This window comes from Fistularia commersonii, chromosome 34 (genome assembly GCF_037954325.1).
Source record: "Fistularia commersonii isolate RoL2024-O1a breed Wild chromosome 34, RoL_Fcom_v1.0, whole genome shotgun sequence".
NCBI classification, from domain to species: domain Eukaryota; kingdom Metazoa; phylum Chordata; class Actinopteri; order Syngnathiformes; family Fistulariidae; genus Fistularia; species Fistularia commersonii.
The window spans coordinates 4,787,587-4,802,014 of NC_141317.1; the positions used below are offsets into that span (position 1 = coordinate 4,787,587).

Sequence of the window (14,428 nt, forward strand, 5' to 3'; positions counted from 1 at the left end):
ATAAATATAATTATAGATACCCCACATTTTGGGTTGTCTGGTGAAGTCTTTTCAACACCTTAACTATGGTTATCATCAATTCCTGCTTCAAGCACATATTTACTGTGTATTACAAATACATTGTTAGACAAGTGATATTTTTGCTGCTGATTCAGTTTTTTGGGATTCCCACATCCCAAAACAAAAAACATGTAATTAATAATGACTGGTGTGAGTTCTTAGCAGTGAAGCACAAATTACATGAGACTATAAATTAGTGATTATCCTATACTTTACGTCATTTATGAAGACAATGGGTGTTTCCTGCAGAGTGGCGCCTATCCGTGTTAACACTGCCCTCCTCTGTCAAACAAGAAACACTGCAAGTCACAAATCTTTCCACAATCACACCAGGAATAGTCGAGAACAATCACATCAGGTTTTCAGGAGAGACATTTATTTTAATGCACCAAAAACAGAAGGGTGAATCAAAAACACTGGGACCCATATGAAATGTTTTTTTTTTGTTTGTTTTTTTAACCTCATGACACGATGACTTTGCTTTTACTGATGTTTTGATTGTATAAGCAGTGGCAAAGTTTCTTCAGCCAAAGCAAGTCTTAGCCAATGATATGAAGGTTTGCTGTGTAATCTTACAGAGATGTCCCAGCCAAAATTAGCCTGCGTTTCCTAGAACATGTACATTTTTAAGATGTCTCTAGTGCTGCATCATGGAATGTTTATTGCTAATAATGCAAGCTAAAAAACTCTTGAATGCATACGAGTTGGTCATGTCTTTGAATGGCCCAGGCAACATTGGCCGGGACCACACGTTGTCTAATGGGGAATGAAAAGGCACTTTTTAAATTAAATGTGAGGAAACTAATCTGTGGAAATGGCCTGGGATGTTGTAGAAATTAAAGAGGGAACATGTGACAGGTAAAAAAATATGGGATGTTCTTTGCCCTCAGCCGTTCATGACCATCCGGACGAGTTCTGCAAAGAAAACAAGAGAAAGTTGTCAGATTTACTGTCTCGATCTTGACCTACTCCAACTACAGCATAAGAGGAGCTAACAACCCCCCCAATCCTCATCCCGTTTTTACAACGCCGGGCGGGACATGCTGTATTTAGAGATAGATCACCCATCTTTTGCTTATAGAGAGGAAAGAAGGGTTGAAGTGTACGGATAGAAAGAGGCGAGGTAATCATCTGTCCCCTATACAGCCAAAGCACTTGGCCATGTCTATGATCCAAGAGGAGCTTGTTAGAGAAGCCGTCTGCGCTGTATGCTTTCCTCTAGTTGAGAAGCAGAAACCAGGGAAAAGATCAAGGGAGGGGCTAGAGTCCAGTCAAGAGAGTATCCAGCTAAAAAAATTCAGCTTTCATCAGTAAAGGAGAAAACATTTGCCCAAAGCGACTCATTGCTGTTCACTGGTTAGTAGAGAAGGGGGACTGGTCCACTCTCCCAAAGCTGGTGGCAATACTTCAAATGTGGAACAATTGTAAAAAGGCATCAAAAATGGATTTGACTATTTTATGCATCGGAAAAAGACCAACACGCCTAACATAACCTCTAACAGATGAAAAAAAAACAAAACAATAATAGCACCAATGGCATGCAAAGGAGATTGAATGAGCTATCTTAAGGATCTCCACGCCCATCGGCTCAAAAGTCTTGACAATGACCACCAGGCTTTCCCTGAAGGAGACCAGTCATCTCCTTGTGTGTCCACCATATCCCCCCTTTAAACTTGAGGGGAATCCCAGACACATGCAGGGGTGGGGGGGGGCATGCTGCAGCCAAGGGCCAAGACAGAGGGCTGCAGGAGGGAGACAGGATAGCAGGAGGCTACACATGGGTCAAAATCTGAGGACTAAAGAGAGGGACCACTAGGCTTTCCCACACACCTCTAAAGGACGAGTCTACATCGGAAAGGGTTAATTTTTTTGTTTGAAGCGCCAATAGAGGGGGGGGGAGAGGAGACAACAGCAGTTAATCAACATTAGGGTGGAAGGTTTCTTGTTTTGATAACTAAATGTAGGACAGCCTGGTGGTGCCATCTCATGGTATACCCAGTGCCCGTACCGGCCCTCAGCCTGACATGATGTGGCGGACAAATGCTGTGGAGGGAAAAACAGGTGACACACATTATACAGGGTGTCCTACAGTCTAAATAGTGGAGTTTTATTCAAAAATGGAGAATAAGACACCCCCATACAACCATCCATCTCACGTCCATAACGACTATTTTTTTTATGGCTAGCAGCGAAGTGTTTTTCATGGTTACCTGAAACAAATGCACAACTTCTAAACACAATCAGAATGTCTCATACTTGTAGATTGCTTCATGATTGAACTGCCCAGTATGGGTTTGCTAACAGGACAAAAAGGCTAATTTGACAGACACACACACACACACACAGCAACAACCACATTGTCACAAGGCACCACAACTGTTTCTGGTTTTTGCCCCGACTCTCACCTTCATAGTTGATGCAGCCGTTTGCATCTTCATGCCCGGCCAGGAGTGTCTCCACTTCCTCCTCTGTCATTTTCTCACCTGGGCGTCGAACACATGAACATGAATGTTTGTAACACAGGTTATATTCACCCATTGTACATGATAAAACAATGGCAAAAAAATGCACTGAATAGATGATTTTGGATGAAAAAGTGATGATGATGATGATGATTGAATTGCTCTTTTCCACTTTTCTGAGATGCTAGAACTCCTTGCGAGAGAAAGAACTCACCTAGTGTGGTGAGTACATGGCGTAACTCGGCTCCCATCACTGTGCCATTGCCCTCCTTGTCAAAGACACGCAGTCCCTCCACAAAGTCTTCCATGGAACCCTGATCTTTGTTCTTAGCGATGGCCTGGAACATGGGCAGGAACTGCTCAAAATCTAGCATCTTGGTGTTCATCTCTGCAAAAAAAAACAGAGCAGAATACAGTCTTAGCCTTGTCAATACTTAGTAAATAATGGAAAGTGTGTTTTTCAAGAAAATTAAATTTTATTAAAAAAAAAAACTCCAGCTTCATATTACATCATTGGCATTACAACAGTGATATTTCATCCTCACCTTCTGCTTTGGGGTTGCCAAGGACCTTAAGCACCTCAGCATTGACAGGGTTCTGTCCCAGGGCCCGCATGACATCTCCACACTGGTTATAACTGATCTTCCCATCTCCTGTTCTGTCAAACAGCAGGAAGGCCTCCTTAAACTCTGCAGGATACACAGATGACAAATTAGAACAGGGACAACCTTTAGAAGAAAAGATTAGCAACTGAGCAGGCATGTGTAGTTAGATGATGAGGGGACACAAAGACAATAATGAACATCAAGACAGAATTAGACAGAAAGAGGATTGCAGAGATTGTGATGAAAAATATAAACGAGTGAGAGACCAGGTGATTGGAAACAGGATTGTTGATTTTCTGTGGGTTTGCAAACTGGTCAAATTTAAACTGAGCAGGAAAGGCAAACAGCCTGGTCTCCGACAGCAACAGCCACTATCTTGCATTATCATTGTACCAACTGAACCATTTCACTGAGGTTAGGCTAGCGATGGGACTAAAACGCTTTTAGCTGCGATATTAGTATTTTGATCTGCACAGTAAAACAAGGTGCAACTAACACAACACAAAGAACAATGTTTAAAGTTTCCCAGCAAAGCAAATCACGTTTTGCTGTTGTTGGTCGGGTCCATTTAAAAACTAGATGAGCAGTCATGATAACAGTCCCTAACCACCCGAGGTTTCTTCCTTTAACTTGAATTAAGCAATTAACACTTTGCATGTGGTCAACTAAATACTGTACTCGAGCAGTCGGATGTAAGCACATTCTGTTAGAAAGGAAATGTTAAATATGAAGCTCAGAGGTTGGGAATTTGGAAAAAGGACACATGACAGGGACTGTTATCTTTTAGACACTGAGATGTGGTATAATTCATGTAGAAGTTCTATAAACAAATTCATAACCATGAATGCATTGCTGCTGAACATGCAAAATACAGACTGCTTAACATCCCATTTAAATGACTAGATGACAGACTGCATCTCCAGATTTCCAAATCACAAATAACAGCTGAAAATATCTTGTAAAATGATCAAACTTCCATTCTTCCCAGCTGATTGTAATGAAGCAATGAAAATTGATCATTTAAATAATGAAGTTGGCTTATTTGTCATCTCGAATTAAGAAAATCACTATCAGGAAATGTACTTTTTCCGCCATGACTGTTTTTTTATTTTTTTTTTATCCAGAAATACAGAAGTAACCAACACACTTAAGAAAAAAACTTGCGCTGTCATTGATCATATCATGTCCAGTTAAGGAGACATCCACGGAAGACACAAACCAACTATTTCCACTGCATTAAAGGCTGCTTGGATAGCTTTTTCAACACAGCTCAACAAAACCAGCATGAGTGTTATCAATGCTTCACACTCCTTTTTGTTATCGATACTATAAGTGTACAAAGCGACTGTTTACTCTTGTTTACGTAAGGCATAATTAAATCTTCTGACAAACTATTTTGGCCTTAGTCTAAACATCAGAAATTCTAGCTTATCTCAAAAACAAAGTCCAAACTAAGACCTTACGAGCGGGGGAATGTGGATGTGAATTTCACAATATCTGTGTGGCAGGCCACGTCCAGTGTTGCAGGAAGAGTAATTTCCCACAAAAGAGGGGAAAAAAAACTTCAGGCAATGTTGTGGAGTTCTCCTGCTCTGAGGAATGCGTCTCTTCCCGTCTGGCATGAGAGAACTTTTCCTCAACACCATATTTGGTATTAGAGGAGTGGAGGAAAGGAGGGGTAGAGTGAGAGTAGTCCTGGCCTATTATGTCGACTGTGATTAAAACAAACCAGCCTTTGGACAAACTGCATTTGCAGCTGTATCCACCACCAAAAAAGGGAAGGCTCATCTGGATGAGCCCTTAGAAGATAACAAGCGATGTTGATGGCAAGCTGACACATCCAGGGAAACCGTGGCCAAATAAAACAGGACTTGAGGGAACATAGTATGAGGTTTTGACTACGTTTGGTGATATTAGTATTGCTAATGCATCACTGATCCAATAAAAAAAGGCTATGACACACAAAGCTGTTAAGTACTGTAACTTAGTATGCATCATAGTCCAGGGCTAAGCAACTCATTCAAGTTTACGACGATTTGTGTTTATTCCCAAAATCAACATGCATATCACACCCTAAACACTCCGAGATCGCAATCGGTTTCGAGCTAAGTGGAGTCCCTCCTCACTGACTTACCATGAATCTGTTCCAGGTTAAACTCAATCTGCAAAGAACAAGCAGTTGCAAGTGGAAAGTGATGAAACAGTAGGAAAATTAAGACGAACGTCTGATCTAAACGCAGCACAACTGTGACTTCAGGCGGGCTAAGCAGAGTGAAAGAGGAGACGCAGTGGGCGAAGTGTCACCTGAACCAAGCAGGTAAAAAGAGAGCATGCAGAAAAGCAGGGGTTTGGAAAGAAAATGATCACGACACAGACTCAACACTCACCGAGGATCTGATCTTCTGAGAAGTCCGACTGTTAAAAACAGACATTTGGCTAAATGAAGATGGTTTCTTATGCGATGCAATGTTAGTGCATAGCAGGCTCGATTCACAAAAAATGGCTGGAACTTGTATTTATCACTTAAAACTGTCTATTTGTATGATACATTTCAAGATTATTTATGTAAAAGTGTGTGTGTTAGAAAGGCTAAATAGCGATTGCTTTGATCGACAGCTCCATTTATCGTTTATGCTAACGTTAGCTTGCAAAAGTTGCACTTCCGCTAGCGAGCGGTAAACCTCACCAATTTCCTGGCGTTGAAAAATGACCTTTACGAAACGAATTCAATTTTCCCGAAAGCACGACAGTATTCACTAGCCGAAACCAGGCGTATAAATGACGACGTTCGTGACAATTAAATCGAGCAGATGGGGTAACAAACCATGGTTCTGGCTGGCTGAGGTGTGTCCGAGGCGTCGGCAAACCGAAGAATGTGTGACTGCTCCGCCTGACGGGCAGGGTGAGAACACCACATAGCCGCGGTGCGTCATGACGTAAACACAAGCTACGTTCGTGTAAGGGGGCGTGGCCTGAACACAAGTACACTCCTTATAAGGGAGCAAAGCTTTTGATAGGGTCACTCAATTTACACATAATAGCCGATTATCTACCTTAAATGTGCAGGCTATAAATCAGTATTAGCTGCGGCAAATATATGGATATGGTCTATTTTCATCACATCTGTCACCGCTGGAGTCACACGACCATTTTGATACAGTTGTGAGTGGGAAAAGCGCATGCAGGATATTAAATATTAGCCGCACAGTTCATTTCCTTTTCATATGGTATCAATTGTTTAGAACAAACAAACAAAGTACTGGCAAGTGCACACAAATGGCAACTATTCCAGAAAAAAAACAACAGAAGAACATAACCTACGCTCCTATTTCCTTTGTGTGACTTAAACAACAACAACCATAATAATAATGTATAGTTTATTAATCCTTCATGGGGAAATTCCTTCTCTGCATTTAACCCATCATGGATGAACCATGTGCAGTTTGCCGTCGTCTATCTGCACCAGGGGAGCAGTTATGAGCTATCTAATATAAAAACAAGAAGTCGTCTGATATTTCCCCCTGATCGCTTGTGCTAAAAATGTACTGTCCAGATTTTCTCTGTGCAAAAATGTGCCAAGGTTTTTACGATACCTAAAGACATTTTTCAAATACTCTTTTGTCGCCTTTTCGCCCAATGACAGCTGGGATAGGCTTCAGCATCCCCCGCGACCCTGAGTGCAGGATAAACGGCAGACAATGGATGGATGGATGGATACTCACGTGTAGTATATAATTTACTTCAATAAATCAGTATCGGAATGGCAGTCAATGGTGGTGTGCTCTCGCAGAGTTGGCCTGTTCAGTGTTCTGTCTTTGTTCAACAGGGACAGCATCCTCTCAGGATTGTGGACTCACACTAGTGGGTAGGAGTGGGTATCTTAATTGACAAACATGTTTGGGTGCAATCGCAGGCTTTAGCGAACATAAAGGAGCATCTATCTACAAGATCATTCCTGTGCTCAGCAAAGAGTGACACTTGAAGCATATGAAGATGTCAGCGAAGCTTACAAGCACCAATAAAATTAGTACAGTAGTTAATGCAAGCATCAGAAATGTTACTTTAACACAAAAAGGGATACGTCTCCACATATCTAACATTAAGTAACCCAAAGGATGACAATCTCTTGGCAGCCTTTGGGCTTTTGGTATATATCACAAATTTTCAATTGCCTCAACAATTTACGAATCACTAGCAATTAGTAATTATGCACAATTTGAAATCCATCTTAAGGGCAATAGCTTTCAAAATGACCTTTCGCACATTTGGTTAAACGCAACAACACTATACTTCTGCCAGCGGGTATCAGTATGAAAAGCCTGCAATGCTTACCCCGCTGGTATGCTAGTCAGGTTCAAGTCATGTGATGTATCTCGGAAGTAACGGGGCAAAATAACAGAATAACACAGTGGTCTGTTGTCTTCGCAATCGATTTGTAGTTTTTTGTAGTTTTTTGTAAAAAAACAATTATTTAATGTTCATTTTCACTATAGATAACAATAACGTGATGCTTTTAATTTTTTATTGAAAAAGAATTCTCTGTCCTGTAATATTGTTGATGCCCAAGGGTTAGGCAATTGATTTTCCAGGAATAAAACCTGAATTAAAAAAAAAAGTCTCTTTCTCTCCTTGGCGGCCATTGACTGACCAGCAGCTTCACGGCCAGAGGTCTATTTTTATTTCGTAGCCTAGATTCCGCCTAAAATTGGTGGTGACAGCTGTTTCTGTCTGGTTAGCTTCAGAGTCATACATTCATGTGATATTTTTTCATCATCTGAGAACAGATCGCTATTGTTTATGTTTGGGCGAGACCGCGTTGGCTACGACCGATCAATTCACAATGAACTTGTTACTTGAGCTTGTTAAACAGACATAAAGAATGCACCACATTATCTTTGTCACAAATTGTAATCGGCAATTTCATCCACTTACCTCCAAAGTACTCGGATCAAATGGGGAATCAGAGGGTCGCAGCATCCTTGGCTTCTGCTCTGGGGCTTGTCTTGGAGCTGAAGGAGTAACGGGCATGCAGGGAAAAGGGGGTCCCAGTCTCGGTTGGGTCACCGGTGAAGGACTCTTCTTGACTGAAGGTTCTCGTTTAGGTGCCATTCTCTACCTGCGCCGGTCTTCCTGGACGTAGCTTTCAGCAGCGGCTGCTCGTATGGCTGCTGTGAAGAGATGTAAAGATGTTAAGTGTGTCAGTGGCAAATCCTGCGAAGAGGTGGGGCCATGAGGAAAGCAGGGGGGAAGATGATGCTGCTGCTGCTGCGTTTGCTGCTTCACGGACTGGCTGGCAGAAGGCGCAGGTACTGTATGTCTATGGAGCAGCTTGCGCGTAAATAATGCAGAGTGTACGAGGTGGACGGATTTAACCTTTGGGTGTGGAGTGAAAGGGGTGATGGAAAGAAAAACAACAGGGCGCAGCTGTATTTCTCCAAGTACAAGTTTTTATTTGGGACAGATTTGTCCCAAATAAAAGGGAGAAGGACCAACAAGAAGGGTTTCTGTCAAGTTTCACTGCCATCAGGCTCAAACTGCATAACTATTAATAGGTCGTTCTATTTTACCTAATATATCTGTTCCCCAGATACTTCCTCTGAGTTAGTTGGAGAGTTGCTGACATAGATTCTACATACCCAGAAAGAGATGAATAATCGATGAGAAAAACGATATGAGAATCGGGAAAATAGTCAGACAAGACTGAAGTTTTACGAAAAGACGTTAATGTACCATGGGGAGTGACATGTTATCTTAATTAAACAACTTAAATATGATTTCTCTAAAGATACCTTTGTTTTTTAAGTGAACTTCCATAAGTATATCGTAATCATTGACATTACACAGATTTTCAGTTTAATATCTCAATCATTTTTCAGCTTTGAAAAAAAGAATATAAAAATCATGTTTCTTAAAACATGAATATTATATTTATTATATTTGCAGGTCAATCTAGCAATGCATTATTAATGCTTTCAGCTGCTCCCTTCAGGGGTCACCAGAGCGAAGCCACTTCCTCCATCTAACTATATTCTCAGTATCAATTTCAGGTCCCCTTAATATCATATTCAAGACATTTAGACTACCCACGGATGACTGCAGTACCGCATTTGACCTCCCTAAACTCTAAATCCAGTTTCATCAATTGGCTACACATACGGCAGTCTATTTTCCAAAATTGCTTTTCAGCCGACCGGTATCCCATACCTCTATAATGTCCACAATAAACATCCAGAATCTTTCGCATCAAAGGCCTTCTGCGGTCCAAAAATGATACTAACGGACCCCAAATCATGCTGAATACTTCTACAATTTCCATTATTCTCCGTTCACCCAGTGTTCGTTGAGTAGTTGATATTCAGCCATGTGGAAATCTAAAAGAGCAAAGGCGTTTTGTTTGCTTTTTTTTAAATCGCGGGCACACAAACATATGCTGAAAATAAGCCATTCAACAATAAACACGCACATGCCCATGAGAATACGTATCCATTGTTGTCATTGTAACATTGTAACAATATCCATTGTAACATTGTACTCTATTGATGGTTAATCTCTATAAAAATGAATTGTCATTATATTTCCAATTTGTAAGGCTTAGGGGAAATGTTTCCTTTTGAATTCAACCAATACCCTTCAAAACAACAATGCCGAAATCAGCCAAACAAACTAAAGAACTGTGGCGTTGTAAAGAGTGTAATTTTATTTTTTTGCCGCTAGATGTCAATATTATACAGCAGGATTTTACAATCCCCACTTCTACCCCGAGGCTACTTCTGCATGGAGTCTCACCCTGTCAATCCTGACAGACATACACAAATTAAATCAGTATCCGCTCTGCAGTAGTTGCATGCATTGGCTTTTGTGACATTCGAAAGGGGACACCTCCAAGACAGTGTGCACAATCGTGCAACTGGAAAAAAAGATGCATGCTGCGCATACAAAACATACAGAATGACCACAAATCACACAGACTGAAAAAAAGAAATGGATTTCAAAATATTGGAAAAATGAAATAAAAGAAAAAACAGACGAGCATTCCATTTGGTTTAACATCAGCGTGTCTAGAATTTTAAAAAATGAGCGTTGCACAGCTGAATATACAATATTCATGGGGCTATATGACCCACGTGAAGCCATATAAATACAAATTAATCTTTTATCGCAGACGTGTTGAACTGAAAATGGATTAAATGGAGTCACCGAATTGACTCATGCCATAATACATAATACCATGACAGCATTCAGCAAACATACACCACTTAAAGGATATACATTCTGCAAATACAAAAAATTACGTTTTTCTCATCATCTCCGACAATAATCCACCGCAAGAGGCTAATAACAACAGCAATATCCTATATGTCTGCTTTCAAATAGATTACCTGCTGTCGTCATTGGGCAGTAATTAGTAAATTGAAATATTATCCTATTACGATATTCAGGTATTTGCATAATACCCAACACGTCTGGCGCATGATTCCCCCCCAAAAATCGGACACTTAATTTCGACAAATTTCCATCACAGTTTCCCATTTTTTGTCGTTTTGTGCGTCGTGTTGCGAGCACGGATTCAATTACTCCGACTTAAAGGAAATGTCTCAACAGATCCTCCGAGGTTCCCCACCTGACTAATGAAATTATAGCAGTTCTCCCGTCTAATGCCATTCATGTCTGCCCTGCGATGGTAAAGCTCCAAACCACCTGATTTATTTTTAATGACATTACACCCCTCAGTTGGCTGTGTCATGGTAATAATCAGGGCCGCTCCAGCTGCCTCTAGATCACATTAGCCAGGCTTAATATTGACAGTGCGGGGCCACGAAACAATGAGGCTACGGGCACAGGAGCTTAGAGGCTGTCTAGCCAATGGGCATACTGCAGGAGGTAGAGGAGATGCGGGCCAGGATGCTCCAGTTCCCTATGCCCTGGAGGACTGGCATCATCATTAGGCAGCTTCTTCTATAGTCCGGCCTTAAATCCACCGCTACCAGGCTCAGACTCCACCCAGACCCCAGACATCAAAACCATACTGACAAGGGACCATAAAACCTGTGGCAAAGTGATCCCCCGCTAGTTTTCCTCGGGTTGGAAACAACAGCTCTGTATCTTTAGACTCCCGCTGGGTCGAAGCCAGCCGGCTCACGAGCTCAGATGAGTTCATTTTAATTCCTGTTTTCTTTTGTTTGTTTTTTTTTGTTTTTTTTTTCTTAAAACGGCCTCGCGTAAGAACGTGAATCACATAATTTGTCATTTTGCATCGCGCAATCTAAAAAGCGTCGCAAGCGAACGCTATTACGACCTGATGTCATTAGGCAAGTGCTTTTATCCGTTGGAGTAATTTATGTTGCGGGCCTGCCTAGATGCTATATTTGCATAATGGTCACACTGGGAATCAGACGAGGCCACTTGTGGGACACTTGCACCTGATCACAGGGACACTGAAGCTGTGTGCCAATCGCACCTCCTCGGATGATCCTTACCGATCGAAAACGTCTCGTCTCCCCTCTTATTCCTCAGCTTTTTCCAACATAGATGGATGTCTATGTTGTCTGAGGTATTATGTTTTGTCCCAAATTGTTGTTTGGATCGGAGGGGATTTTGTATGGGGGCCCACAGATTACCGCCGTTGATTAGTGGTTGGGTGTAATCCTTTCAGCCCCTCTCTCTCCAAAACACCCCTGGGATACACCCGTCTCCCTGAGGACTGCAACATGGCAGATGGATCCTCCTCCCCTTCTTCTGCCCCCTCTAACAGCACACCCAAAAACACTGTTGATGTCCTGGGACAGAGGTTGTAAAGTATCCTGAATATGAAACCACAGGCACCTTTGTTTCATGGCTCTCTCCCCACTTAGTGAGAATTGCCCCCGAGCCAAATTCCCATTTTGTAGCTATCTACCCGATTGGAATGTTTTCCAAATCCATTAGCCTAAAGGGGAAAAAAAAAAACAAGAAAAAAACGAAATAAAGCTTCAGACAATCTGCTTTTGTTGCATGGATGATATGCCACTAGATCTGAGAGCTCACTTTGCATGTTGACATTATAGCTTCCTAGAAGCAGCAGCCCGCTTTCAAGACTTTTTATGCTACTCAAGCAGAACTGTACACTAGGCTCCCAGGCAATCTTCTCACGAATCTACTATCATGTGTCATCTGGGTTTGTTTACAAAGCCTACGAGTGCCTACGAGTTTCCGGCGGCGCAGCGGGAAAAGCTGAAAGAATCAGCATTCAACATTTTTATTTTCATATGCATGATCTGTAAATGTGTTTCCCTGTACAGTGAAACTGCTACTTCGCTGTCCACGGTAAAGATTCACTATTAAAAGCGTTAACTGTCAAATGTACAGTCTGGAAACGTGTTTCCCTGTTAAATGACATTGTTACTTTTCCATCCAGATAAGTGTGATAATTCAATGAATAAATAACAATAAACACATTATAGTAACCAGACAATTGAGTCAGATGGGTAGCAAAAAATTATAGATTAAAACAAAAAAATAAATAATAACATTTTTGCAATGAGATTTAAACAGCACGGAGAAAAGGTTCATTGATTTCTGTGTGCTGAGAGATTAGTTTTAATGTGATGTTTCATGTCAAAAGTGAATATTTACAGGAAAACCAACCGGTCAAAACTAGCTTCTATATACATGTTTCCCCACTGTGTGAGTGTATATGTGTGTGTGTGTGTGTGTGTGTGTGTGTGTGTGGCAGTGACATTCTCCTGTGTGTGTCAGAGTCAGCGGCCCTGTCGGTCTCTCCCTCAGGAAAGTCTGCTATGTGACCACATTCAGCCTCAGTGCACAGCAAATTGAGAGAACAGAGCCCTGGGACTTCGTCACACACACACACACACACACACACACTTGCAAAGTACTAAAAAAAGGCAGACAATTTTGAATTAAAGTTGGAGAATTTCGACAAAAACTTGCCAGAATTGCTTAATAAACTTCTCAAAGTGTTTCAAAATCTCAAACAGCTGATCCAAATCCAACTTTTCATTTCAGCCGGATAGCAACACAATCTCATCACCCTTCCACCCCCAACGGCGTGCACACCCACTTTTGCACAAATCAGTGCCCTCTCTCTCTTTCTCTCTCTCTTTCCATCTTTTATGATCACTACAAGGGGTTCAGCTTTCAGGAGTGGCGCGGGGAGCATGTGTGTAGAGCTTTAATTCCTATTGTGTTGGTGCAGTCTTGGGGTGTGTGAGTGTGTCTGTGTTTTAGCAAAGGAGGGAGATGAAGAAAAAGACAGGAACAAGGACCCATCTGTCAGCGCAGCGCATGAATCCCTCCCATTCCGCTTCTGGTCCCCGGGGACAGGAGTGAGAGACAACTCACTTGTGGCAGTGTTTTTTTTTTTTTTTTTTTTTTGCAAAGGGGGGTAGAAGGGCAGCAGAGGGGTGTGGGGGGGTGTTATCCCCATCAATGGCAACAACAGAACTTAATCATGTAGGTTTCGCACTCTTTTGCACAAATCTTAATAAACTGACTGACTGTATATAGCGTGGGTATGATGAAGCGTGCAGATTTGGGGTCCAGCATGGAAAAAAAGGAAGATATTCAAATTTTATCTATCTATCTATCTATCTATCTATCTATCTATCTATCTATCTATCTATCTATCTATCTATCTATCTATCTATCTATCTATCTATCTATCTATCTATCTATCTATCTTTATTTTTATTTTTTTATTTTTTTTACGCATCACATTCATGATACTCGTGAAACTATGTAACTATAATTTGCCTTTTAATGCGGTTCAATGGCTTAGAACCATCAGATGCAACCCGTTTGTTCCAAGGTGTTAAATGACTTATTTGAATTTACAATAGCTTTTTGATCTGTGCAAAAGAGAAGTGAAGCCAAATGTAATTTTTAATACCTTGCAGGTCAAATAACTCCCAAATTAAATCCCATTTAACTGTGCTTTTTTTTTTTTTTCGAGGTCAACGTCCCGCAAACCGGTCAAAAAAGTTTGGCACGGGTCAAAAACACTCTAATGTCAGTGACCTTTTTTATTTTCCAGAAGATTGACTATTTATGTTAACCCCTGGAAAGGAAAAAAAATGGGAGCAATTCCCATTTTCCGTTTGCGCGCCACTTGGGGAAAACGATTAGGATTGTGGGAGACGGCGAGGTTCAATTCCCTGTGCAGGCTGCAGGTGTGGCGGAGGCCTCGGTGGGCTCTTGGGGACACATGGGTGCAGAGTGTGTGTGTGTGCATGTGTGTGCATGTGTGTATTCACACACACACTCACAAAGGGTGAGGGGCTCCCCTCCTTCTCTGTCCACATG

General features: G+C 41.5%; 1 protein-coding gene and 1 long non-coding RNA gene across 2 annotated transcripts; one reads left to right on the forward strand and one right to left on the reverse strand.

Moving 5' to 3' along the window:
- Positions 1 to 414: 414 nt before the first annotated feature.
- LOC147214317 (myosin light polypeptide 6) lies at positions 415 to 6,016 on the reverse strand. The gene is made up of 8 exons (XM_086141154.1): positions 5,952 to 6,016; positions 5,515 to 5,542; positions 5,262 to 5,289; positions 3,068 to 3,211; positions 2,737 to 2,910; positions 2,466 to 2,543; positions 2,069 to 2,103; positions 415 to 975 (listed from the first exon to the last, which is right to left on the reverse strand). Exons 4-7 carry the CDS (start codon positions 3,135 to 3,137, stop codon positions 2,075 to 2,077), a joined length of 351 nt encoding a protein of 116 aa, XP_085997280.1. The 5' UTR covers positions 3,138 to 3,211; positions 5,262 to 5,289; positions 5,515 to 5,542; positions 5,952 to 6,016; the 3' UTR covers positions 415 to 975; positions 2,069 to 2,074.
- Positions 6,017 to 6,223: 207 nt separating this feature from the next.
- Positions 6,224 to 7,061, forward strand: LOC147214318 (uncharacterized). The gene is made up of 3 exons (XR_015104336.1): positions 6,224 to 6,289; positions 6,771 to 6,849; positions 6,954 to 7,061. It is a non-coding gene; the product is annotated as an uncharacterized LOC147214318 (long non-coding RNA).
- The last annotated feature ends 7,367 nt before the right edge of the window (positions 7,062 to 14,428 follow it).

Bases quoted from the DNA above. Each gene is read 5' to 3' on its own strand.
- LOC147214317 (XM_086141154.1), bottom strand. From the start codon at position 3,137: ATGCGGGCCCTGGGACAGAACCCTGTCAATGCTGAGGTGCTTAAGGTC. The intron at 2,544-2,736 runs GTGAGTTCTTTC...TTCGACGCCCAG, and splicing joins CCATGTACTCACCACACTAG to GTGAGAAAATGACAGAGGAG. The intron at 2,104-2,465 runs GTGAGAGTCGGG...TTCCCTCCACAG, and splicing joins CGGCTGCATCAACTATGAAG to CATTTGTCCGCCACATCATG.